This window comes from Oncorhynchus kisutch, linkage group LG7 (assembly GCF_002021735.2).
Source record: "Oncorhynchus kisutch isolate 150728-3 linkage group LG7, Okis_V2, whole genome shotgun sequence".
NCBI classification, from domain to species: Eukaryota; Metazoa; Chordata; class Actinopteri; order Salmoniformes; family Salmonidae; genus Oncorhynchus; species Oncorhynchus kisutch.
In genome coordinates, this window is record NC_034180.2 from 17,490,232 (window position 1) to 17,517,212 (window position 26,981).

At 41.8% G+C, this 26,981-nt stretch overlaps 1 protein-coding gene and 1 long non-coding RNA gene across 5 annotated transcripts; one reads left to right on the forward strand and one right to left on the reverse strand.

Moving 5' to 3' along the window:
• Positions 1–9,655: 9,655 nt before the first annotated feature.
• Positions 9,656–13,268, reverse strand: LOC116374680 (uncharacterized). The gene is made up of 3 exons (XR_004210577.1): positions 12,704–13,268; positions 12,214–12,286; positions 9,656–11,826 (listed from the first exon to the last, which is right to left on the reverse strand). It is a non-coding gene; the product is annotated as an uncharacterized LOC116374680 (long non-coding RNA).
• Positions 10,328–26,625, forward strand: LOC109894247 (sodium-dependent multivitamin transporter-like). Of its 4 annotated transcripts, none has more exons than XM_020487578.2 (17): positions 10,328–10,516; positions 16,417–16,500; positions 16,693–17,165; positions 17,391–17,456; positions 17,573–17,624; positions 17,921–17,988; positions 18,241–18,395; positions 19,204–19,344; positions 19,470–19,599; positions 19,850–19,938; positions 20,082–20,194; positions 20,476–20,546; positions 20,647–20,733; positions 20,913–21,106; positions 24,171–24,277; positions 24,511–24,632; positions 25,528–26,625. In XM_020487578.2, the coding sequence occupies exons 3-17, from the start codon at positions 16,818–16,820 to the stop codon at positions 25,669–25,671; spliced, it is 1,887 nt and encodes a 628-aa protein (XP_020343167.1). In that variant the 5' UTR covers positions 10,328–10,516; positions 16,417–16,500; positions 16,693–16,817; the 3' UTR covers positions 25,672–26,625. The 4 variants fall into 4 exon arrangements, with proteins under 4 accessions (XP_020343167.1, XP_031684424.1, XP_020343164.1 ...); XM_031828564.1 differs by lacking the exon at positions 10,328–10,516 and adding an exon at positions 10,661–11,135; XM_020487575.2 differs by lacking the exon at positions 10,328–10,516 and adding an exon at positions 12,738–12,826.
• The last annotated feature ends 356 nt before the right edge of the window (positions 26,626–26,981 follow it).

Consider the following 26,981-nt stretch of genomic DNA (forward strand, 5'->3'; position numbering starts at 1 on the left):
AAATATCGACATAATAAGAATCACATAACATTCAGCTCATGTGCATTATCAACCAAGTTGATCAACCAAATGTAACGTTTGGTGTGAAACAACTATGTTCAGTTTGGTAGTAGATGGAGAGATGTCACTGGAGGTCCCATCATTGTGGGTTCATGACATTGATGACAATCTTTCCCTGGTTTCTATTGGCTTCTATGTGTCGGTGTGCATCAGCTATCTTCTCCAGGGTAAACATGCTGTCGATCACTGGCCTCAGCAGGCAGGGGGAGGTGATAGGGTCTGAGAAGTGAGGTAGTGCCCTTTCTGAGAAGGCTCTCACCAGATCTGCACAGGAAAAAAGCACATGGACACACACTTTACATTCAGGAAGTATTAACAAATACAGTGCTGTAGGGGAACGGCATAATTATTGTGCAAGTTAGAGGTTTGAGAGCAGCAGGTTGCTTAGCAGTTAACTTAAGAACATTGGACCAGTAACCGAAAGGTTGCTAGTTCGAATACCCGAGCTGACTAAGTGAAAAATATATCGGTGTGCCCTTGAGCAAGCCACATTACCCTAATTGCATTAGGGTCGCTGTCAATAATGGCTAATCAGGGGGAGTAGGATATGCAAAAAACTATACTGTACTCATTACTTAGAGAGACTTGGTTATTTCTTCAAACAATCATCTTTATTTAATATTGATTAATTATTGCAATAATAAAACCATCAACCCTGTTAGCCTGAGAGCCTACCCTTTACAGACCATGCACAGTTTATATAGCTGATACCCAGAATGCTTGGTTCCACCACTCCCATATAGATTGGGGGGGGGGGGGGCATCATAAGCCACTTTGGGTTCATCCTCTGGTCATCTGCCTCTGGTGCTGTCTCCCAGATGCCAGGATAATTAGTAATACTGAGGCCTTTGTTCTATTCCTCCAGGCTCGCTCTGAGTACAGCCCAGTACATCACTGGGGCCAAACTCATCCAGGACCTCTATACCAGGCGGTGTCAGAGTAAGGCACTACAAATGCGCAAAGACTCCAGCCACCCAAAGTTAAAGTTAAAGGGCCAAAGTTAAAGGGCCAACCAGGGTGACTTGTTGCTCTAAAACACAGATTGATTTGGTGTTCAGTAATAAACCAGAGAGAGTGACTAAATCATTCAATATGGTTACTGGGCTGTCTGATCATAATCTGACACTTATAGCCAGAAAGCTGTCTAAGAGCAGGTTTAACCTCTCTACTGTTAGAAAGCCAGATCAACTCAGAATACCTAAGAGTGAATTAAATAATTTTGAAAAAGCAATTAAGGGAATAAACTGGAATGATCTCTTGTCCTATACAGACGTGGAAGCTGATAGTCAGGTTTTTCTATCCACAATCCAGACTACAATAAATGGCTTCCTAAAGAAAAGAAAATCCAAACCTGGCCAAAAGAGCACTCTTCCTTGGCTAAATGGAGAAATCTGGAAATTGATGAAAGAACGTGATTATGCTCTAAAAATAGCCCTAAAATCTAAATTAGAGCATGACAGACGTAGGTTTACCATGTTGAGAAATAAGGTGATGAAAGAAATCAGACAGGCCAAGGCAAACTTTTTTATTAACATAATTGGTGAAGCAAAGGGAAATTCTAAATTGATATGGGAGAATCTAAAAAAGTTAACAGGGAAAGACCATAGTAACACTGCAAAAAGACTAGAAATCATGGTGAATAACAATCTAACACAGGATGCAGTCGAAATAGCAATAGCCTTCAATTCCTACTTTATTGACTCTGTCAGGGTACTGACACAGAACCCCTCCACTTGTTTCTTGGGCTCAGTGCTAGTGAATGACACTCAACCTGTCTTCATCATAAGGGAGGTTTCTGAGTCAAAGGTGAACAAGGTGATTAGCTCACTAAAGAACTCTAAAGCCAAAGATGTGTTTGGGATGGACTCTACCTTTCTTAAAAACTACAAAGAGTCACTCATTGGCGCTATTACTAAGGTCACCAACACATCTATTGGTCTCGGTGTGTTTCCAAGGGTATGGAAGTCGGCCATAATAACGGCCATCTTTAAATCAGGCGACCCTGCTAACGTGAGTAACTACAGGCCCATTAGTATATTACCTGTGGTGTCAAAGGTTGTTGAAAAGTGTGTAGCAGAACAACTGATTGCCCACCTCAACAACAGCCCCTTCACATTACACTCCATGCAGTTTGGCTTCAGAGAAACGGCCAACTGCTTTCTTCTGGAAAATGTGAAGTCCAAGATGGACAAAGGGGGTGCTGTTGGGGCTGTGTTTCTGGACCTAAGGAAGGCTTTTGATACTGTTAACCATGAGATTCTAATCACAAAATTGTCCAAGTTCAACTTTTCCCCTGATGCCTTGAGATGGATGAAATCATACCTTGAAGGCAGAACTCAGTGTGTCAGAGTGAGCAATGAGCTGTCGCCCACTCGTATCTATGATGTGGGCGTGCCCCAAGGGTCAATACTGGGGCCCCTCCTGTTCAGCCTGTACATTAATGATCTGCCTTCTGTCTGTACTGGGTCTGAAGTTCAAATGTATGCAGATGATACAGTGATATATATGCATGCAAAGAGCAAACAACAAGCTGCACAAGAACTCACTACTGTAATGGTCCAGGTTACAAAGTGGCTCAGTGACTCGTGTTTGCATCTCAATGTGAAAAAAACTGTTTGCATGTTCTTCACAAAGAGGGCAACAGATGCTACTGAGCCAGATGTCTATGTGTCAGGGAAGAAGCTCCAGGTGGTTTCCGATTTTAAGTACCTTGGCATCATACTTGATTCCAACCTCTCTTTTAAAAAGCATGTGAAAAAGGTAATTCAAATAACCAAATTCAACCTAGCTAATTTCCGATTTATATGAAATTGTTTGACTACAGAGGTAGCAAAACTGTACTTCAAATCTATGATACTCCCCCACTTAACATACTGCTTGACTAGTTGGGCCCAAGCTTGCTGTATAACATTAAAACCTATTCAGTCTGTCTACAAACAGGCTCTCAAAGTGCTTGATAGGAAGCCCAATAGCCATCATCATTGTCACATCCTTAGAAAGCATGAGCTCTTGAGTTGGGAAAATCTTGTGCAATACACCGACGCATGTCTTGTATTCAAGATCCTCAATGGCCTGGCTCCCCCTCCACTCAATATTTTTGTTAAACAGAAAACCCAGACATATGGCAGCAGATCCACAAGGTCTGCCATGAGAGGTGACTGTATAGTTCCCCTAAGGAAAAGCACCTTTAGTAAATTTGCATTCTCTGTGAGAGCTTCCCATGTCTGGAATACACTGCCATCAGACACACATAACTGCACCACATATCACACTTTCACAAAATGCTTGAAGACATGGCTAAAGGTCAATCAGATTTGTGAACATGGTCCCTAGCTGTGTGTTGCCACTCTCCATGTTGTCTGTTGTCTGTAGCTTGTGAGGTGTGGAAACACTTTGTTGCTTTTATGAATTTTGTCTTGCTGCTTTTTGTTTTATGCTGCTCTGTCTGTATGCTACGTCTTGCTTGTCCTATGTTGCTCTGTCTGTATGCTATGTCTTGCTTGTCCTATGTTGCTATGTCTTGCTTGTCCTATGTTGCTCTGTCTGTATGCTATGTCTTGCTTGTCCTATGTTGCTATGTCTTGCTTGTCCTATGTTGCTCTGTCTGTATGCTATGTCTTGCTTGTCCTATGTTGCTATTGTTTATATTGTAATTGTTTTTAATAACCTGCCCAGGGACTGCGGTTGAAAATTAGCCGGTTGGCTAAAACCGGCACTTTTAATGAAATGTTGATTAATGTGCACTGTCCCTGTAAAAATAAAAATAAACTCAAACTCAAACCCATAGACTGTCCTCTCTGCTGCTGCACGGCAAGCAGTACTGCTGAACAGTTAATCAAATGGCTATCCGGACTATTTACATTGACCCCTTTATTATTGTTGTTTATTGAATTTATGCATTGACTGTCTTGCGCTGGCTCTATGGGCACTCACTAAACTCTGCCCACACACTCACACATACTACACTGACACTCCAACACACACACACACACACGACATACGCTCACACACAAAAAACACGCACACACATGCATATTGGCATCACACACAGACACGCTTTTCCACATAGGCTGTTGCTACTCTATTATCTATCCTGAATGCCTAGTCACTTTTACCCCTACATATACTGAACAAAAATATAAATGCATCACTCAACAATTTCATTGATTTTACTGAGTTACAGTTCATATGAGGAAATCAGTAAATTGGCCTTAATCTATGGATTCCACAACTGGGAATGCAAATATGCATCTGTTGGCTACATAATAAAATGGGCCTCACAATGGGCCTCAGGATCTCATCACTGTATTTTTGTGCATTACAATTGCCATCAATAAAATGCAATTGTGTTCATTGTCTGTAGCTTATGCCTGCCCATACCATAACCCCACTGCCATCATGGGGCACTCTGTTCACAACGTTGACATCAGCAAACCGCTCGCCACACGATGCCATACACATGGTCTGCGGTTGTGAGGCCGGTTGGACGTTCTGCCAAATTCTCAAAAACGACATTGGAGGTGGCTTATGGTAAAGAAATGAACATTTACTTCCCTGGCAAAGCTCTGGTGGAAATTCTTGCAGTCTGCATGCCAATTGGACACTCCCTCAAAACTTCAAACATCTGTGGCATTGTGTAGTGTGACAAAACTGCACATTTTAGAGTGGCCTTTTATTGTCCCCAGCACAAGGTGCACCTGTGTAATGATCCTGCTGTTTAATCAGCTTCTTGATTTGCCACACCTGTCAGGTGGATGGATTATCTTGGCAAAGGACACATGCTTGCTAACAGGGATGTAAATACATTTGTCCACTAAATTTGGGAGAAATGCGTTTTTTGTGTATATGGAACATTTCGGGGATCTTTTATTTCAGCTCATGAAACATGAGACCAACACTTTACAACACCAACACTTTCCCTACAGTGAAGCATGTTGGTGGCAACATCATGCTGTGGGGATGTTTCTCAGTGGCAGGGACTGGGAGACTAGTCAGGATTGAGGCAAAGATGAATGGAGCAAAGTACATTAAGTTTCTTGATGAAAAGCTGCTCCAGAGTCCTGAGGACCTCAGACAACGACCCTAAGCACACAGCCAAGACAACGCAAGAGTGCCTTTGGGACAAGTCTCTGAATGTCCTTGAGTGGCCCAGCCAGAGCCTGGACTTGAACCCAATCAAACATCTCTGGAGAAACCCATCCAACCTGACAGAGCTTGAGAGGATCTGCAGAGAAGAATGGGAGAAACTCCCCAAATACAGGTGTGCCAAGCTTGTAGCATCATACCCAAGAAGACATGAGGCTGTAATCGCTGCCAAAGCTGCTTCAACAAAGTACTGAGTAAAGGGACTGAATACTTATGTAAATGTAATATTTCCTTTTTTTTTTATTCTAAATTTGCAAACATTTCAAAACCTGGTTTTGCTTTGTGATTATGGGGTAGTGTGTGCGTGAGTGTGTGTGTATAGGTTGATGAGGGGAAAAGGCTGTAAAATGTGGAAAAAGTCAAGGGGTACATACAGTTGAAGTCAGAAGTTTACATACACCTTAGCCAAATACATTTAAACTCCGTTTTTCACAATTCCAAACATTTAATCCTAGTAAAAAAATTCTGTTTTAGGTCAGTTAGGATCACCACTGTATTTTAAGAATGTGAAATGTCAGAATAATAATTATTTATTATTTATTTAAGCTTTTATTTCTTTCATTCATTCTTTCATTACATTCCCAGTGGGTCAGAAGTTTACATACACTGGTAGCATTGCCTTTAAATTGTTTAACTTAGGTCACACGTTTTGGGTAGCCTTCCACAAGCTTCCCACAATAAGTTGGGTGAATTTTGGCCCATTTCTCCTGACAGTGTTCGTGTAACTGAGTCAGGTTTGTAGGCCTCCTTGCTCGCACACGCTTTTTCAGTTCTGCCCACAAATTTAGTATAGGATTGAGGTCAGGGCATTGTGATGGCCATTCCAATACCTTGACTTTGTTGTCCTTAAGCCATTTTGCCACAACTTTGGAAGTATGCTTGGGGTTATTGTCCATTTGGCACCAAGCTTTAACTTCCTGACTGATTTTATTTTTTTTTATTTTTTATTTCACCTTTATTTAACCAGGTAGGCAAGTTGAGAACAAGTGTTTCCAGTTTCAGAGATTACTGATGTCTTGAGATGTTGCTTCAATATATGAACATAATTTTCCATCCTCATGAAGCCATCTATTTTGTGAAGTGCACCAGTCCCTCCTGCAGCAAAGCACCCCCACATCATGATGCTGCCACCCCCGTGCTTCACGGTTGGGATGGTGTTCTTCAGCTTGCAAGCCTCCCCCATTTTCCTCCAAACATAACGACGGTCATTATGGCCAAACAGTTCTATTTTTGTTTCATCAGACCGGAGGACATTTCTCCAAAAAGTACAATCTTTGTCCCCATGTGCAGTTGGAAACCGTAGTCTGGCTTTTTTATGACGGTTTTGGAGCAGTGGCTTCTTCCTTGCTGAGCTGCCTTTCAGGCTATGTCGATATAGGACTCGTTTTACTATGGATATAGATACTTTTGTACCGGTTTCCTCCAGCATCTTCAAAAGGTGCTTTGCTGTTGTTCTCGGATTGATTTGCACTTTTAACACCAAAGTACGTTCATCTCTAGGAGACAGAATGCGTCTCCTTCCTGAGCGGTATGACGGCTGCGTGGTCCCATGGTGTTTATACTTGCGTACTATTGTTGGTACAGATGGACGTGCTACCTTCAGGCGTTTGGAAATTGCTCCAAAGGATGAACCAGACTTGTGGAGGTCTACAATAATTTTTCTGAGGTCTTGGCTTATTTCTTTTGATTTTCCCATGATGTCAAGCAAAGAGGCACTGAGTTTGAAGGTAGGCCTTGAAATACATCCACAGGTACACCTCCAATTGAATCAAATGATGTCAATTAGCCTATGAGAGCTTCTAAAGCCATGACATCACTTTCTGGAATTTCACAACCTGTTTAAAGGCACAGTCAACTTAGTGTATGTAAACTTCTGACCCACTGGAATTGTGATACAGTGAATTTTAAGTGAAATAATCTGTCTGTAAACAATTGTTGGAAAAATGACTTGTGTCATGCACAAAGTAGATGTCCTAATCGACTTGCCAAAACTATAATTTGTTAACTGCAAATTTGTGTAGTGGTTGAAAAATGAGTTTTAATGACTCCAACCTAAGTGAGCTAAACGTTAGATAAATACTCCCGCCCTGCTGGGATAACATTAGCTAGCATGTCACCATGTGGAAAAGTGACTACACGAACGGTAAGCTAACAATGACTAGCTGGCTAGCTAGCGTTCAAAGGGCTTATGGGCTCAATGTTTTCCCATACAAAACATGAACATGACTAATCAATTGACCTGTGAAGTCAGTTACACATGTCAGCAGGGATGGAAATTAAGCTAGCCCGAGTCTTGTACTTTTCAGTCTGGTCTAGTAGACAATATGCCAAACTAGCCTGACACAGCAAACATTGCATGCCACCGGTTTAGGACCTGAATGTAGAAATTGTGGTCTGCTGGCCAGTGCCTAAAATCCTTATGTTTACATCCTTGCACATCAGTCCCTTCCTTTCAGACGATCCCCCTATCACTGTTAGCCTTGAGGTCACTGAGGAGGACCAAGGGTTTTACCTTTCCTCTTGAGAATTTGAGTCAGAAGTACAGTCACATAACTCATCGCAATACTTCACCTCTTCTGGCAAATAGTACCCTAGACTGTCCTGATTATCTAGTTGAGCATTCCAGATAATTCCTCCATCCCAGCAGAAATGTCCCATCCACATAGTAGGACTTTAGATTTGCAGATAGACCAAAGCCAAGTCTATTTTACTGTTACTGTAGTCAAGTTGTTGGGTTATGGTATTTACATATAGATATACCATTTTAGTAATCAACATAAATAGCTAGTAAAAGTAACTATTTTTGGTGGTCTTTCAGACGGGAGGACCTGAAACCCTGTGACAATGCTCGGGTCTGCAGTTGCCATTTTACGTTGGGAAAGAGAAATGGCCCTGTATTTACCAGAAAAAAGAAGCTCCACACAACAAAAGGGTTAAGAAATCATTTAAACATCACATATACACATTTCTGCGATAAAATGCCATGGGAATTGTTTTACTGATTGAAACTGAGGAGATGCACTCAGACCAGCCTTTGTGATTTAACTTATGAACAGGCAGGAATGACTGGGGCTTTCAGCAAGTAAGACACGGGGTAAGAAATAGTTTGAACATCACAGATATAAATTACCAATGTGCCCATCATAAAGTTAACTACATTACTTTAGTTGGCTGCTTTGAGCAAAATGTATGTTATATAACCTAATGTGTGTATGAACTATGTGTAATCATTTTTGGGACCATAGGCTTCCCTGAGAACAGGTACTGACAGGAGGCGTGACTAGAACACTGATCCAGTGTACCCTCAAATAAAGGTAAAAACAGAAACTGACTTGTTCAAAAATTATTTACAAGATATTTACAGATGTTCACTGTTGCAGTTCCTATTTTGGGAGCATGTGGTCCTTGAGAAACTCTAATCCAGCAAGAGGTTGTCATTCTGGATGGGGATGAAGCAAGTGTTCCTTCTAGAGATGTGAAGCTGCCCTTGGACCTGGTGCCAGTAAGGATGGTCTTCACTGAGCCTGTCAGACCCTCCCTCCTCCTGGATATAAAAATCATTCAACTTCACTGCCTCTTCAATGGTAAGGTCCCTTGCACCATATGGACACGATCAGACCATCCGGTGAGGCACCCAGGATCCCAGACCATGTGACCCAAAGCCCTGACTCCTGCACATCCATCCCTGTAGCCATGTTGAATGCCTTGATTTCTCCAAAAAAGTACAATCTTTGTCCCCATGTGCAGTTGCAAACTGTAGTCTGGATTTTTTTTTAATGGTGGTTTTGGAGCAGTGGTTTCTTCCTTGCTGAGCAGCCTTTCAGGCTATGTCGATATAGGACTCGTTTTCCTATGGATATAGATACTTTTGTACCAGTTTCCTCTTCGTTATCTGTGCCCCACTTTGCAGACAACACCCCATCTTTTTTCTTTATTTTTACTTTATTTAACCAGGCAAGTCAGTTAAGAACAAATTCTTATTTTCAATGACGGCCTAGGAACAGTGGGTTAACTGCCTGTTCAGGGGCAGAACGACAGATTTGTACTTTGTCAGCTCAGGGGTTTGAACTTGCAACCTTCCAGTTACTAGTCCAACACTAACCACTAGGCTAATGACTAAACACCTTGAAATCAAATCACATTTTATTGGTCACATACACATGGTTAGCAGATGTTATTGCAAGTGTAGCAAAATGCATCTGTTGTAAGAACTGTGCTATATAAATAGTTTGATTTTATTGATGACATTAGTTTTAGAATATTGTAATGAAACAGCAGGGAGCAGGTCTCGAACCCTCAACCTTCTAGCCCGAGGTCCGGCGTGCTATCGACTGTGCCGCAAAAGTATGCTCGTGCGGCAGAGTCGATTTCCGCGCTTATAAACCCAGGGCCGTTACAATATTAATAAACTGTGAGGACAAATGAACAAATAAATAGACATGAGAACAAATAGTTTTTCTATAAACTTTTAATTGACACCTTCGGATTTTATCACTTGACATCAATCATATAGTGGGATGGATTCAATAAATCAAGACTGTGTGAATGCATTTACCACTCTGAATAAATCAATGCTGTGCCCTTTTGAAGATTTGTCTCGTCATGAAACTACAATACTGTAAACAAACAAAAAAAGTCCATTTTTTGAACGTCAATAGATTTTTTAGATTCCTTTTCAATGACATTCCAGAACTGAATTATCACTCGTCGAAGTCTGGTATCTGTGTAATCTATAATTGATTAAGTGGCTCTTTTAGAATGTTGACAGATGTGTAGGAAACAATGTATTGTTATGTTGCTCAAACTTAATTTAATAGCTACACTCACCGACACAGGATAAGCTTTACCCTTATGCTGGCCCTGACCAAACTGGTTAATTGCCCTTCACTATAGCTGTACTTCTCAAAATGGCCAGACTTCCAGTGGTCTTCTCCCCTTTTAATGCTCATCCTTGAAAAAGCCATAAGGTCTGAACTAGACACCAAAGTCGACGTACTGTACAAAGACTTATCTAGTCTAAAACAAAATCATTTTTTGATCTACTGCTCTGCTAACTAGCTAGCTAAAGTGTAGTCAGTGGCTAGCTAAAACATACAAAGGGGACGCACATTCATGGTTTGGGCACAAACGTGATCACGCTGGTGAATGGGAGCTGACAGTGTGATTAGAGATGAGGTGCAGGAGCTCCCTGCAGGATTTCGTAGTCTTGTTGAAGTCTTCTCTGTTGCTAATTAGCATTTTCGATGAGAATATATTGAGAACACTCAACTTGTCCTAGAGAATTACATGGCTATCAAAACGTCACGCCAGGGTAAGTCTACACGAAACACAGACCTTATATGAAGTAGTTCTAAAATTGAAAAATGATTGGAACCATTACCGGGTTTTCCCGCTAGGTTTTATGGGTATTATATAGTGTCCACTGTGCTGTCGATGACCCAACCCACTTTCTAGGCATGAGTAATTGCAAGAGAAAAGCGCTATAATCATCATGGACAACAAATGTTTACAAAGGATTGCTTTCAATCATTCTTATGATCAATGAGGTACATTTAAATGATAAAAGTGAAGAGTAATGGTGTATCTTTAGATGCTAATTTGTCATATTCTAGGTGTTTGTTAATTAACAAACCAAAACGTGACATTCTTGAACAACTGAGACGTGGATGAGTCATCCCCATGTGTCGTTTTGCAGATAACCATCTCTAGATCACTTCAGAACATTTTTGAATTTCTGAAGCTTTTTGAGAGGCTTTTGGATTTTCGCTTATTACCTATGGGACAATTATCATCAGATTTGGAGATGATGCCTGGTCCAAAGTAAACCACGTTTTCAACGCATGCAACCTTGTCGCGACGCATGATGACAGGACATAGATTTACAAAAGTGCTGGATTGGAAGTTGACTGTCGGCACAACATCTTATACAGGTAAGATGTACAGTCAATGGTACATGGCCATATATACATACGTATGAGGACACCGGTATTTTGTACACAAATAAAATAAAATACAGGTCAACATATAAATATTGCTCCGAGTATTGATTAAACAAACCTCAGAACGCTTATATTCTTGATCTGACCGACTTCTAATCACGCCCGACTCTTTGCGAACGAGTGGAATCATGAAAAGTGATTTTTGTTAGGTATGTTCGTCTGCGTCCACGATATATGTGCCTTTTTAGCGGCACATTCACACCAAAGACTATACAATATGAAGATAGGCTAAAACTGCTTCTCCAATATAAATCCCGATCACACTTGTAGGCGACGTTATCTAGCTAAACTCATGCGCAAAGATACGTCATCGGGTCAAACGGCCGTTTCGCGCCGATCTGCGCATGTGTAGGCCGTCAAATTAAAGTTACAAATAAAGTTGTTTTTGACGAAAAATTTACTTTCACAAGGTTGGAGTAATAGCATAGCTTTACTTTACTCATGAACTTCTCAAACCCTTGGTCTGTTTCGCAAGCGTTCCCTGAAGGTTTAGAACCTCTTTGCTCACGTGCTTTCAAAAGGATAACTCCGCACTCTCGAAGAAGGGTGCAATTGCGGCTTGTAATTCAGGTTCGTTCCTGCATGTGGGTATTCCTGCATCTTCAGGAACCTCTCTTTATCCCTGTATTGGTAATAAAAAAAATAAAAAGATATCAGGCGGGGGAGAGTGTATCTTGGGAAATGGCGACTGTGCTTGAATCTGAAAGTGCGGCAAGTGAAGAGTGTGATAATGAATGAAAAATAGTGAAATCAAAGAATGGAACAAAATGAGCAAAAGTTGTAGAAGAAAAGTACTGTTCCAATAATACATTTCTTATTGGACTGCGCTTTCTGGACAAGGGGGTTCATTTGGGAAATCCACTTGTAATATTGAGGACTGTGAAGAAAGCAGTGGGAAAGGTGGATTCAATAAAGGTGACTAGAAGCGGCCTTGTTTTGGTGAATTGTGTCGAGGAAGAACAGAAGAAGCGTGCAATGGATCTGGCAAAATTGCACACGTCAGAAGTACCTGTATTCCTCTTCGGAGCAGGACGCCTGCCAAAGGAGTTATATAGCTGGAGTCTCGTTGGATTTTTTTTAACCTTTATTTAACAAGAGAAGAGAGAGTTGAAGATGCAAGTGTTGAAGATATGGCGGTGTGGATGCATTGCAACCATTTGCTAGTGTTTTAAGTCAATTGATTTATCTGGATACACTCATTGTGAAGAAAGATGATTTTGTGGCATTTATAGCCACAGTGACTAATTGTACAGCACAAGTGTCTAAGAAGTCCAAGAAGCTCAACATCATTATATCTGCAGCCGAGAAGTTTTTGTGGCTCCAAGAGTTCATGGCAAGGACTATTGTAGCTAGGATATGTCCCACCCCACAGGACTCTTCCGAGACAGTGTAGGGACCTGATTTAGATTTTTTTTAATTTACAGAAAAGCAGGTTGATTATGTTTAGTTAATTTATTTTTTTGATAGTTGGTATGATATTTTATTTATTTTTTACTCACATTATTATTATTTTTTGGATCCTTATTATCCACCCGCACAGTGGGTGGCAGAATCCAGAACCAATTGTTGCGAACGCCATTACACCATAGAAGAACGATGACAGGCGGGGTCGCTCCAGTACAGTAGGTGACGTTAATGCACAATAACGTTGGATGGCTGCAGAAGAAGGGCGGGGGCGATAGCCGTACACAGTGTCCTTCGTCACCGCATTTCTGTTAACGATAACGAGGGCAGGTGGGAGTGAAAGGCACTGTGTGCTAGCTAAGCCAGCTAGTCCGGTACAATGCAGGTGACACTGTGTGCTAACTAACTAGCAACTTGTTAGCTAACACGCGGTGTCGCCCCAGCCTCCCGTCTATTGTGCTAGCGGGAAGCAGGAGCGAGGTTCGCACCCGTCTGTGACACGGTTTTCTCCGGTACACAGTCGGTGGGAGGCGTGGGCGACAGCGTGTGCTAGCTAACCAGCAAGCTAGTGTGCTGTCTCCCCAGCTTCCCATCTGCTCTGGTGGCGACACCGGTAGACCGTGTCCTTCGCCCCTGCCTGTCGCGCACTGTTTTCCGTATGTCTGGTAACGATGTTGAGAGCAAGTTTATTTTCCTTTTGACCCACATTCAAGTGTCACACGCATGAATATTTGGGGAATGGCCACATGCAGGAACGCCCCAAATTGCAGGCTGCAGTTGCACAATATTGCCCTCTAGCACATTGTTTCCCAACCAGGGGTATTAGCACCCCTCTGAGAAGACTGTACTCCAGGCATAGCAAAACTCAAGTTGGTCACAGGCCGAGGCCTGGCCTGAGACGTGAAACGAACTACCCCATCTCTCAGTCGGTGAAGTAGGCAACAAGAGACGCTGCTGAAAGTGTGTTTTGCTAGATGCTGGACGAGGCATTTTTAAAACCGCCCCGCGACAGCGGCCGTGTCAACAGATATCCAAAAACAAACCATATCCGATTCTCTGAGAATGAGTACACAACTGGTAAATAGTCGCTTATACACAGGGTGAAAGTACTCTGGTACGTCACCACATGGTTGGCTAGCTGCCAGCAGATATTTCTATTGCAGTAAGGTTGAAGGGATTTGGCTAGTATTACTTAATCCGTTAGAAGGATGAAGTATGTCTAACACAGGCACAGTGATTCCCAAACTTGGTGTCGGGGCCCCATGTGTGGTTCCCTGAGGAACTGGATAAACAAAGAACTTAAATATGTTTCAATATGAACATCTCCACATGGCCCATCTGCCTTATAGGCCTACATTAAAATGCAATTGATTCCTGCGACCACCCATATGTAAAATGTATGCACGCATGACTGTAAGTCACTTTGGATAAAAGCGTCTGCTAAATGGCATATATATATATATATATATACACACTGCTCAAAAAATAAAGGTAACACTAAAATAACACATCCTAGATCTGAATGAATGAATGAAATATTCTTATTTAATACTTTTTTCTTTACATAGTTGAATGTGCTGACAACAAAATCACACAAAAATTATCAATGGAAATCAAATTTATCAACCCATGGAGGTCTGGATTTGGAGTGACACTCAAAATTAAAGTGGAAAACCACACTACAGGCTGATCCAACTTTGATGTAATGTCCTTAAAACAAGTCAAAATGAGGCTCAGTAGTGTGTGTGGCCTCCACGTGCCTGTACGACCTCCCTACAACACCTGGGCATGCTCCTGATGAGGTGGCGGATGGTCTCCTGAGGGATCCCCTCCCAGACCTGGACTAAAGCATCCGCCAACTCCTGGACAGTCTGTGGTGCAACGTGGCGTTGGTGGATGGAGCAAGACATGATGTCCCAGATGTGCTCAATTGGATTCAGGTCTGGGGAATGGGCGGGCCAGTCCATAGCATCAATGCCTTCCTCTTGCAGGAACTGCTGACACACTCCAGCCACATGAGGTCTAGCATTGTCTTGCATTAGGAGGAACCCAGGGCCAACCACACCAGCATGTGGTCTCACAAGGGGTCTGAGGATCTAATCTCGGTACCTAATGGCAGTCAGGCTACCTCTGGCGAGCACATGGAGGGCTGTGCGGCCCCCCAAAGAAATGCCACCCCACACCATGACTGACCCACCGCCAAACCGGTCATGCTGGAGGATGTTGCAGGCAGCAGAACGTTCTCCACGACGTCTCCAGACTCTGTCACGTCTGTCACATGTGTTCAGTGTGAACCTGCTTTCATCTGTGAAGAGCACAGGGCGCCAGTGGCGAATTTGCCAATCTTGGTGTTCTCTGGCAAATGCCAAACGTCCTGCACGGTGTTGGGCTGTAAGCCCCACCCATCAGGCCCCTCATACCACCCTCATGGAGTCTGTTTCTGACCGTTTGAGCAGACACATGCACATTTGTGGCCTGCTGGAGATCATTTTGCAGGGCTCTGGCAGTGCTCCTCCTGCTCCTCCTTGCACAAAGGCAGAGGTAGTGGTCCTGCTGCTGGGTTGTTGGCCTCCTCCACGTCTCCTGATGTACTGGCCTGTCTCCTGGTACCGCCTCCATGCTCTGGACACTACGCTGACAGACACAGCAAACCTTCTTGCCACAGCTCGCATTGATGTGCTATCCTGGATGAGCTGCACTACCTGAGCCACTTGTGTGGGTTGTAGACTCTGTCTCATGCTACCACTAGAGTGAAAGCACCGCCAGAATTCAAAAGTGACCAAAACATCAGCCAGGAAGCATAGGAACTGAGAAGTGGTCTGTGGTTACCACCTGCAGAACCACTCCTTTATTGGGGGTGTCTTGCTAATTGCCTATAATTTCCACCTGTTGTCTATTCCATTTGCACGACAGCATGTGAAATGTATTGTCCATCAGTGTCACGTTCTGACCTTTATTTCCTTTGTTTTGTATTTATTTAGTATGGTCAGGGCGTGAGTTGGGTGGGCAGTCTGTTTGATTTTCTATGATTTGGGATTTCTATGTTTCGGCCTAGTATGGTTCTCAATCAGAGGCAGGTGTCATTAGTTGTCTCTGATTGAGAATCATACTTAGGTAGCCTGGGTTGCACTGTTTGTATGTGGGTGATTGTCTATGTTGATGGATTGTTTCAGCGCAGCTCGCATTAGCTTCACGGTTGTTATTTTGTTTACTGTTTTTGTATAGTGTTTTTCTTTATTAAAATTCATGATGAGCACATATCACACCGCATTTTGGTCCTCCGATCCTTCTCGCCTCTCCTCTTCAGATGAAGAGGAGGACGACCGTGACAATCAGTGTTGCTTCCTAAGTGGACAGTTTGATTTCACAGAAGTGTGATTGACTTGGAGTTACATTGTGTTGTTTAAGTGTTCCCTTTATTTTTTTGCGCAGTGTATATTAATATGAAATTCTCCACATGGCTCATATTTTTATAGGCCTACATTAAAATGCAAACATTACAGCTCTAAAAATGTCCTATGTATTTGTTTTCGCGCTAATGCTACATGTCAGTGTGAATAATTTCTCATATTTTCAGGGCTATAACATTACAGTTGTATACCTAATAGGCTATGTGTTTGTAGTTCAACTGAGGTGTATTAACTCATGGCCGTCAAGGTGATAATGGCTGGGATCATTTTTTGCTTGTTTTTGCCGTTCTCCAAATAGCGTTTTTAAAAGTGTTTATCTGTTTAAAAATGCAGTTAAGCTGACAACTGCAATGCAATGTCAGTAATGGAAAATCTCTTCTGACTTTCCCTTCGTAAAGATGGTGATCTGAAAGCTTGTGGAGGCAATTTATCCTGCTCGTCAAATTGTCTTTTCCAGAAGGATGTTTTGGACTGAAGGAGAGGTATGTGAAAGCTTCTTTAAATGACTGTGTGCTTTAAATAGATTTATTGTGGCAAACAATAACGTTGACCTAATTCATCATACTCAAACCAAGTTCGGGTTTCTTGAGGGAGTAGTTAGGTAGGTAGTTACCAATAAAGGCGGCATTCCGAGTTAATCAACATGTTTCCCCCCATATTTTATTTTATTACAGTGTGTCTGAAATCTGTGCAAGGCTGTTGGGCAAAGACTCTCCCCTTACGCCACTGAGACGTCCCCTCCACATCCATCTCCATCCCATTTAGCCACAGTAGCCATATCCTGATCACTGGCTCCAAGATGGATCCTTTGGAAAGAATGCACTTCACCACTATCGACTATGTCATATTTGCCCTCTTGCTGGTGGCATCCATGGGCATAGGGCTGTATTACGCCCTGTCAGGGGGTCGGCAGCGCACCACTCAGGAGTTCCTGCTAGCGGACCGGAGCATGAGCTGCCTTCCTGTATCCCTGTCACTTATCGCTACATTTCAGTCAGCGGTGGCTATAGTGGGCGTGCCTGCAGAGATCTATACCCATGGCACTCAGTACTGGTTCATAGGCTGTGCTTACATCTTGGGCCTATTAATTCCAGCACATGTTTTCATTCCTGTGTTCTACAGGCTGCATCTTACCAGCGCTTACCAGGTACGTACTTGTAGATTCTTTGCAAACTTAACCCCTGATGGAGAGAAGTCTTTGGAATTAAAATATGTAGGCTAATACCAGTTGAAATGTATAGGCCTAGCTTTTAAACCCTCCTAAGGAGTTTACATAGTATTGGTTTCTGGTAGGGAAATAAATAATGAATAAATACATTCTGAATATACTGATGTTTATATGTCACTTAGTGATAGTATTGTTTCTTTTCAGTATCTGGAACTGCGCTTTAGCAAACCAGTGCGTATCTGTGGAACACTTACCTTCATCTTTCAGACAGTAAGGTCCATACATACCAGATGCAATAATAAAGACATAAACAAGTAAAATAAAGAACTTGTAAATGTTGTTGATGATCAGTTTTCCACTGATATGACTGCTGCTATCTCTTGCAGGTCATCTATATGGGTGTTTGTGTGTACACTCCGGCCCTAGCACTCAATGCAGGTCAGTAATTTAGGCTTTGCTTTTAGGATTTACAGACCGTGATAAGTTTTAACACTTTAATGGCGGGTTATTGCTGTCTCCAAGACATAGATTAAGCGTAGTCCAGGACTCAAATGCATCCAGGGACATTCTCAGTTGAAAGAGTTTTTTTTTAGTCCAGGACTAGGCTTAATCTGTGTCTGGGAAACTGGAAATGTTACTATGTTTTGTGCCATGAGTAGGTTATCTAGAATTATGCAAAATGCACATTATGAATGAGTAAAGGTTGCTTAATTTGGTTCCATGCTGCCCTATAGTTACTGGCTTTGATCTATGGGGAGCAGTACTGGCCACTGGACTGGTGTGTACACTGTATACTACTCTGGTAAGTTGTTCTTTGTTATTTTCAGAGTTTGTAAATAAGCTGTTATTACACAATGGTAAATAAACTGGAAATACGACAATCTAAAGTACAAATCAAATGTACTCATGAAAAAAAAAGTTTAACGTTGACATTATGAAATTGCGAAGTGACCTTTTTTTCCTCTATATCTTTAGATGTAACATCAGCCATTATAAGCTTGAAGCCTATACGATAATAGGCTCTATGCCTCTGTGTTGTGCCTGGTCCTGACAGGGAGGCCTGAAGGCAGTGATCTGGACAGATGTCTTCCAGACCATAGTGATGTTTGCTGGCCAGCTGGCGGTCATCGTGGTGGGGGTCCAGCAGACTGGAGGGTTAGCAGAGGTCTGGAGGAAGGTCTGGGAGGGGAACCGTATCTCTGGCATAGAGTGAGTAGACAGACTGGTTACTATCTTCGTGTATTCAAGCGATGACTGGCGATCCTGTTTAAAGTTTGATTTAAGGACATCTTAAATTCCACCCACTGGCTCCAGGTAATCTACAAGTCTCTACTAGGTAAAGCCCCGCCTTATCTCAGCTCAATGGTCACCATAGCAGCACCTAGCAGCGCGTAGCACGCGCTCCAGCAGGTATATCTCACTGGTCACCCCCAAAGCCAATTCTTCCTTTGGCCGCCTCTCCTTCCAGTTCTCTGCTGCCAATGACTGGAACGAACTGCAAAAATCACTAAAGCTGGAGACTCTTATCTCCCTCACTAGCTTTAAGCACCAGCTGTCACAGCAGCTCACAGATCACTGCACCTGTACATAGCCCATCTGTAAATAGCCCATCCAACTACCTCATCCCCATACTGTATTTATTTTGCACCCCAGTATGTCTACTTGCACATTAATCTTCTGCACATTCTACCATTCCAGTGTTTAATTGCTATATTGTAATTACTTCGCCACCATGGCCTATTTATTGCCTTACCTCCCTTATCCTACCTCATTTGCACATGCTGTATATATATACTTTTTCTACTGTATTATTGATTGCATGTTTGTTTACTCCATGTGTTGTTGTATGTGTCAAACTGCTTTGCTTTATCTTGGCCAGGTCGCAGTTGCAAATGAGAACTTGTTCTCAACTAGTCGACCTGGTTAAATAAAGGTGAAATAAAAAATAAAATAAATAAATGTTCCAGTTCTAATATTCCAATTATATGTTCTCCCTCTTGTCATGCCTGTTCTACAGCCTGAATCCTGACCCTACGGAGAGGTACACATTCTGGACCCTGGGGGTGGGAGGAATCTTCCTGATGCTGTCTCTGTACGGGGTCAACCAGGCCCAGGTCCAGAGATACCTCAGCTCCAAGACCGAGCGGGAAGCCATCATGTAAGACTGCATGTACCACACTCCATACACAACACCACATTACAGTACATACACATGGAATCATGTGGTAATACCATTGTAATGGTATGGATACTGACCTATTTTAATACGTTGTGATTCGGCAGGTCTTGCTACATGGTGTTTCCCTCTCTACAGGTAGCTCTAGCTCTGAGCTGTGTCATGGGGCTGGTCATGTTTGCACGTTACTGTGGGGAGGACCAATTTCACAAAATAGGCAACTTATCAAAAAATGAGGTCAGTAGAAGTGTGTGAGTGTTATTATTTTGGTCTGTCAAACATCATTAGAGTATTGTAGCTTGTGGGTTAAGTAATCTGCAATTTAGCAGTCAGCAGATGTTTTTATTCAAATTTACCTATAGTACAGTGAGTGCATACATTTTTTGTGTCTGTGATCTCCAGTGAGAATTTAACCCACAAACCTAGTGTAGCTAGTGCCACACTCTTACCTACAGTACACCAACCATTATGTGTTCTCTATCCACAGATGGTGTTATACTTTGTTATGGACATGCTGCAGGATCTACCTGGTCTGTCTGGACTGTTTATAGCTTGCGTATTTAGTGCAGCTCTCAGGTATGTCAATCAATCAATATTTTTAACACCCTTCGTCACAAAGGGCTTTACATTAACCCAGCCTAGACATCCAGAAAAAGCAGAAGCATAGGATCAGAAGGGTGCTTTGGTGTTGACACTTAGTTTCATGTTTGTCTCCACAGCACCATCTCGTCAGCCTTTAACTCTCTGGCCACAGTGACCTTGGAGGACCTGATCAAACCACACTGCTCAGCCATGACAGAGGCCAGGGCCACCCTGCTCTCCAAGGGACTGGGTACGTTGAGATCTCCTGGGCCCTGTCCAGAAACAACCCCTAGACCTTATCCCATAGGACCCAGCCACTTCATGGACATTAGATCAGATCAAGTGCCTATGGGGTAGGGACTAGGGGTTGTTTCTGAACGGGGCCCTGCTCACTGTTGACAGTGTCTCTTAACTTATTTGTAAGTTCTACATCATGCTTTCCTCACTTTACCTGTGAGATGTTTTCTAAGACGGCACTCATATAATATCAGCATTAAAGAGTGACATTTACTTTTTCTGTTTCTGAACTAGCATGTTCATATGGACTGATGTGCCTGGCTATGGCCTATTTAACCCACTTGATGAGTGATTCCGTTTTGCAAGTAAGGACAACATTTGATATATTTGAATAACTTACTGTATTTAGTTAAAACTCAAATATTATGTTTGATTCTGACATTTTTGTATTTATTTAAATTCAAGGCTGCTTTCAAAATCTTTGGAATGGTTGGTGGTCCTCTTCTTGGCATCTTCTGTCTCGGGATGTTCTTTCCTTGGGCTAACTCTACTGTAAGTACTCAATGTATATAGTGAGGGCATACATTTTTAGTATGTGAATGTGATCCCTGTGGGAATCTAACTTAGCCCCATGCCAGGTTACTCTAAAACCACTTTGTGACAACTGCTGATGTAAAAAGGTCAAGACTCAATCAATACATTTGATTGATTGAGGTATTGTGTTTCTCCAGGGTGCCCTGGTGGGTTTGGGGTCAGGCCTGGTGATGGCCTTCTGGGTGGGCATTGGGAGCATCGTAACCCGTACCTCTGGTGGTCCTGCTGCTGTGTCTCATTTCAACTGCACTGCTGTACAACTCTCAGAAAACATCACCACAGCCATAGGGACTGCACTCAATAGTACTGCTGTGCCTACTAGTACATCCAGGTAAGAGTCTTAGTGTATCATGAAAAGCTCAATAAAAATAAAATGTACGTGTCATAAGAGGCAAACAACAACTAATAATCAGATCATCTGAAAGTATTCTATTTAGTTTGCTTATAGATTTAAATGTACAGTGGGGAGAACAAGTTTTTGATACACTGCCGATTTTGCAGGTTTTCCTACTTACAAAGCATGTAGAGGTCTGTAATTTTTTATCATAGGTACACTTCAACTGTGAGAGACGGAATCTAAAACAAAAATCCAGAAAATCACATTGTATGCTTTTTAAGTAATTAATTTGCATTTTATTACATGACATAAGTATTTGATACATCAGAAAAGCAGAACTTAATATTTGGTACAGAAACCTTTGTTTGCAATTACAGAGATCATACATTTCCTGTAGTTCTTGACCAGGTTTGCACACACTGCAGCAGGGATTTTGGCCCACTCCTCCATACAGACCTTCTCCAGATCCTTCAGGTTTCGGGGCTGTCGCTGGGCAATATGGACTTTCAGCTCCCTCCAAAGATGTTCTATTGGGTTCAGGTCTGGAGACTGGCTAGGCCACTCCAGGACCTTGAGATGCTTCTTACGGAGCCACTCCTTAGTTGCCCTGGCTGTGTGTTTTGGGTCGTTGTCATGCTGGAAGACCCAGCCACGACCCATCTTCAATGCTCTTACTGAGGGAAGGAGGTTGTTGGCCAAGATCTCGCGATACATGGCCCCATCCATCCTACCCTCAATACGGTGCAGTCGTCCTGTCCCCTTTGCAGAAAAGCATCCCCAAAGAATGATGTTTCCACCTCCATGCTTCATGGTTGGGATGGTGTTCTTGGGGTTGTACTCATCCTTCTTCTTCTTTCTCCAAACACGGCGAGTGGAGTTTAGACCAAAAAGCTCTATTTCTGTCTCATCAGACCACATGACTTTCTCCCATTCCTCCTCTGGATCATCCAGATGGTCATTGGCAAACTTCAGACGGGCCTGGACATGCGCTGGCTTGAGCAGGGGGACATTGCGTGCGCTGCAGGATTTTAATCCATGACTGCATAGTGTGTTACTAATGGTTTTCTTTGAGACTGTGGTCCCAGCTCTCTTCAGATCATTGACCAGGTCCTGCCGTGTAGTTCTGGGCTGATCCCTCACCTTCCTCATGATCATTGATGCCCCATGAGGTGAGATCTTACATGGAGCCCCAGACCAAGGGTGATTGACCGTCATCTTGAACTTCTTCCATTTTCAAATAATTGCGCTAACAGTTGTTGCCTTCTCACCAAGCTGCTTGCCTATTGTCATGTAGCCCATCCCAGCCTTGTGCAGGTCTACAATTTTAGCCCTGATGTCCTTGCACAGCTCTCTGGTCTTGGCCATTGTGGAGAGGTTGTAGTCTGTTTGATTGAGTGTGGTTTTTGTTTTAGATTCCGTCTCTCACAGTTGAAGTGTACCTATGATACAAATTACAGACCTCTACATGCTTTGTAAGTAGGAAAACATGCAAAATCGGCAGTGTATCAAATACTTGATCTCCCCACTGTATAATTTTTTTTTGTCAGTGGTCTACACAATACCCCATAATGTCGAAATGGAATTATGTTTTTAGACATTTTTACAAATGAATTAAAAGCTGAAATGTTTGGAGTCAAGTATTCAACCCCTTTGTTATGGAAAGTCTAAATACGTTCAGGAGTAGAAATGTGCTCTTAACAAGTCACATAATAAGTGTGCAATAAGTGTTTAAAACCGCTGCAGGATCAGTGGGTCTCCCGCGGGCCAGTTGCGCTAACGTAGGCTAATGCAATTAGCATGAGGTTGTAAGTAACCAGAACATTTCCTAGGGCATAAACATGTCTGATATTGGCAGACAGCTTACATTCTTCTTAATCTAACTGCACTGTCCAATTTATAGTAGCTATTACAGTGAAAGAATACCATGCTATTGTTTGAAGGAGAGTGCACAGTTATGAACTAGAAAGTTATTAATAAACCAATTAGGCACATTTGGGCAGTCTTGATAAAACATTTTGAACAGAAATACAATGGTACATTGGATCAGTCTAAAACTTTGCACATACACTGCTGCCATCTAGTGGCCAAAATCTAAATTGTGCCTAGATTCCTAAGTCGTATATTGGCCTTTCTCGTGCATTTCAACAATGATGGTATAAAAAAACACATGTTTTTTCTTTGTATTATCTAATGTATTATATTCTCCTATATTATTTTAACAATTCCACAACCTGCCAAGTTTTTCCTTTCAAATGGTATCAAGAATATGCATATCCTTCCTTCAGGTCCTGAGCCTGGTTAGATTTTGGTATGTCATTTTCGTCGAAATTTAAAAAAGAGTCTGATCCTTAATTAACATGATTTTTAAATAAATGTTAAGGTCCCTAAGTCAGGCAGTGAATTTCAAACACAGATTCAACCACAAAGACCAGGGAGGTTTTCCAATGCTTTGCAAAGAATGGTACCTATTGGTAGATGAGTAAAAATACAAAAAAGCAGACATTGAATATCCCTTTGAACATGGTGAATTTATTAATTACAATTTTGGATGGTGTGTCAATACACCCAGTCACTACAAAGATACAGGTGTACTTCCTAACTCAGTTGCCGGAGTAAAAGAAAACATGCTCAGGGATTTCACCATGAGGCCAATGGTGACTTTAAAACAGTAACAGAGTTTAATGGCTGTGATGTTAGGGGAAAACAACTGAGGATAGATCAACAACATTGTAGTTACTCCACAATACTAACCTAATTGACAGGAGTGAAAAGGACATCTGTACAGAATAAAACAGGCGTCCTGTTTGCAACAAGGCACTAAAGTAATACTGTAAAAAATGTGGCAAAGCAATTCACTTTTTGTCCTGAAAACAAAATGTTTAGATCAAATCCAATAGAACACATTACTGAGTACCACTCTCCATATTTTCAAGCATAGAAACAAAACAAAATGTGGAATAAGTTAAGGGTTAAGAATACTTTCTGAAGGCACTGTAGATGCAAATTTGTAATACATTTTGTGATTTTATTTTAACTATGTCTTTCAACTGTTCTTTAGCCAACCAATGGGTCTGCAGAGATTCTACTCCTTATCCTTCATGTGGTACAGTGCTCTCAGCTCTTTCACTGTGGTGATCACAGGGTTGATCGTTAGCTTTCTCACAGGTAGGGGAGAGCTCTTGATCATTACCATAGAAGATGCAATTAGGGCTGGTTTTCCAGACACATATTAAACCTACTCCTGGACTAAAAAGCATGCTCAATGGAGATTGAGATTCTTCATTGAGCATGCCTTTTAATCAGGGACTACACTTAAATGGTAAATTAGAACAATAATTTTCACAACAGATTCTGAATTAAGTTAATCTAATTGGTTGGATTTTATCTTTTAATTTAAGGACCAATGAAAGAAGAGGATGTGACCCCAGGCACTCTGTATCCTCTGTTGGGCAACATGCTGTACTTCGTACCAGATAACCTCAAACAAAATCTGTGCTGCGCCACCCCACTGGGGCACAGGGTAAGTCAACAGAGCACATGGGCTCATCACACTCAAAGTTCAGGATTGTGTTCATTAGTGGAAACCACATCAAAAAGCAACAAAACGTTTTGCAACAAAAACAAGTATTAATTATTGGACAAGGTCTGGTCCTCAGGGCTGCAGTAAACACAGGGTTGCATTCAGCATGCACAACATAATGGAAAGTTCAGATAGAAATATGTTATGTTTGTCTGACGTGTAGAATAAGGAATCACGTCAGTTCCATTCATGACGTGTCTATCTGCAGCATTCCACAATGTTTGCTTCCTGAAGGTTCCCCTGATGCATTTATAGCAGAGGGGGCTATGCATTCAAGAGGCTGGAATTCAATCATTGCAGATAAGAAGATTTCCACACTGCACTTTCAGCAAGTGTGTACAGCAGACAAACGTTTAAAAGTCCATTGTGGAAAACCCACCTTCTTCCATGATTGAACTCTGGCTTCAGTTAAAATATGTTCTATTGTTTTGTCATTATGGCTAGCAACACTCAAGTTCTATTGTTTTGGGTCTGTGTAAGACATTTCAACAAAGCTACAGTGCCTTCAGAAAGTATTCACACCCCTTTACTTTTTACACATTTTATTGTTACAGCATCGACTCGGGTGTGAATACATATGTAAATTGAATATTTCAGTATTTCATTTTCAATAAATTAGCAAACATTTCTAAAAAACATGTTTTCACTTTGTCATTATGGGGTATTGTGTGTAGATGGGTGAGAGAAAAAAACATTTTGAATTCAGGGGGTATGAATACTTTCTGAAGGCACTATGTGCTATTGTATCAAGGGTACTTAACATTACCCATTATCTTATCTCAAGGTGAATTAACTCTTGGTGAGTTGTTTATAGTGTATGTTTTTGTACGAGTAGCCAATCATCCAGGAATGTCCACCTGCACAACACAAGGAAAGTAATGTTCAGGCCGACTACACAGAAGAAGAAGAAGAGGAGGAGAGGCTGAACTTTCTTCCCACTTCCCCCACACCTGTTACGGAACACGAGACAACTGTGTGATGCACAGAGACATATCCATAACCTCATGTTATGTCGTGGCACACGGGGCAGTGAAATGGTCCACACCATTTTATGTCACTGTTTTTCACAGAGGACCTGTTCTTTTGAGGAGATGTGTTGTCGGGAGTGACTCTTATTTTAAAACTTTGCTTCAGGTTTGTAATTCAAGTGACTGGATGAAAAATGCACTGGGACTGTACATGTATATTGTACATGACGCATGGCAATACCAAATATACGTAGAGTATTACGTATTCTGGAAATCAAAAGATAAACCCAAGGCCATATTATCTAGTTCTGAGGAATTCAGATTTGAATGGACCGGATGTGTAAATGCAAAAAATCCGGTTTATGTTTCCTCTCATTACCACATATTACCACACATTACCACAGATAAGAGGAAACCCAGTGGCCGGCAGTGGGAGCAGAAGGGTTTTGGCCGACATTCTGCCAATTTTCTCAACGACCAAACATTTTATGTCCATGCAGTTTTCTGTTTCTAAAACTACAATCTGTAACCAATTGAGAGGACTGCATTTTGTAGACTTTGCCCTTTGCCAAAGTTTGAAAAACGTTGTTTAGGAGTGCAAGGGTGAATTGAGTTATTGCACACCCACACTTTAGAATAGGCAACAGAAATATGCAAATAAATGCTAGAACGTGCCAATGGGATCTCACTAGCTTGTGCTTGTCCTGCCCACTATGATTAATTTGCTCCCATTGGAAACTACAGGCTCTGTTCAATCTTGGGTTAGTTATATATTTGATATCACTATGCTGCTGTCAATGAGAAAATATCTTTAATTTGTGGAACTGAGTAGTTCTTTCAGTAATGTGATCCGGTGAACAACTTTGTCATGTTGGCCTGTTGTGTCGAAGCAGAAAATATTTTTGTAAAATTATACTGAGACGGTTTTGTTAGAAAATAAAATCTTAAATAAACATTTAAATGTATTTCAGGTTTCACAGTCCTTTACTGCTGCTGATAATTTTTCTTTATTAGGAACAGTATAATTATCTATTAGTGTTTTAGTGTAAAGTTAGTATTGAGTTGGCAGGGAAAGGCAGTGTTCCTGAATATCCAGTGAGTAGGAGACCCGGATGTGATGAAGTTGGTAGAGATGAATGAGGAGGAGAGGAAGCCTGCCCTCTTAGAGGTATGGTACATCATCACATATCTGGCCAAACAAAGACAACATGGGAAGAAATTATTGATATCACCAGAAAAATTGTTAAGTTTGTAATAAACATCGGAAATCTTTCTCATCAGAGCTCTCACAATGAAAACTACAATTCAGTCGAGACAAATA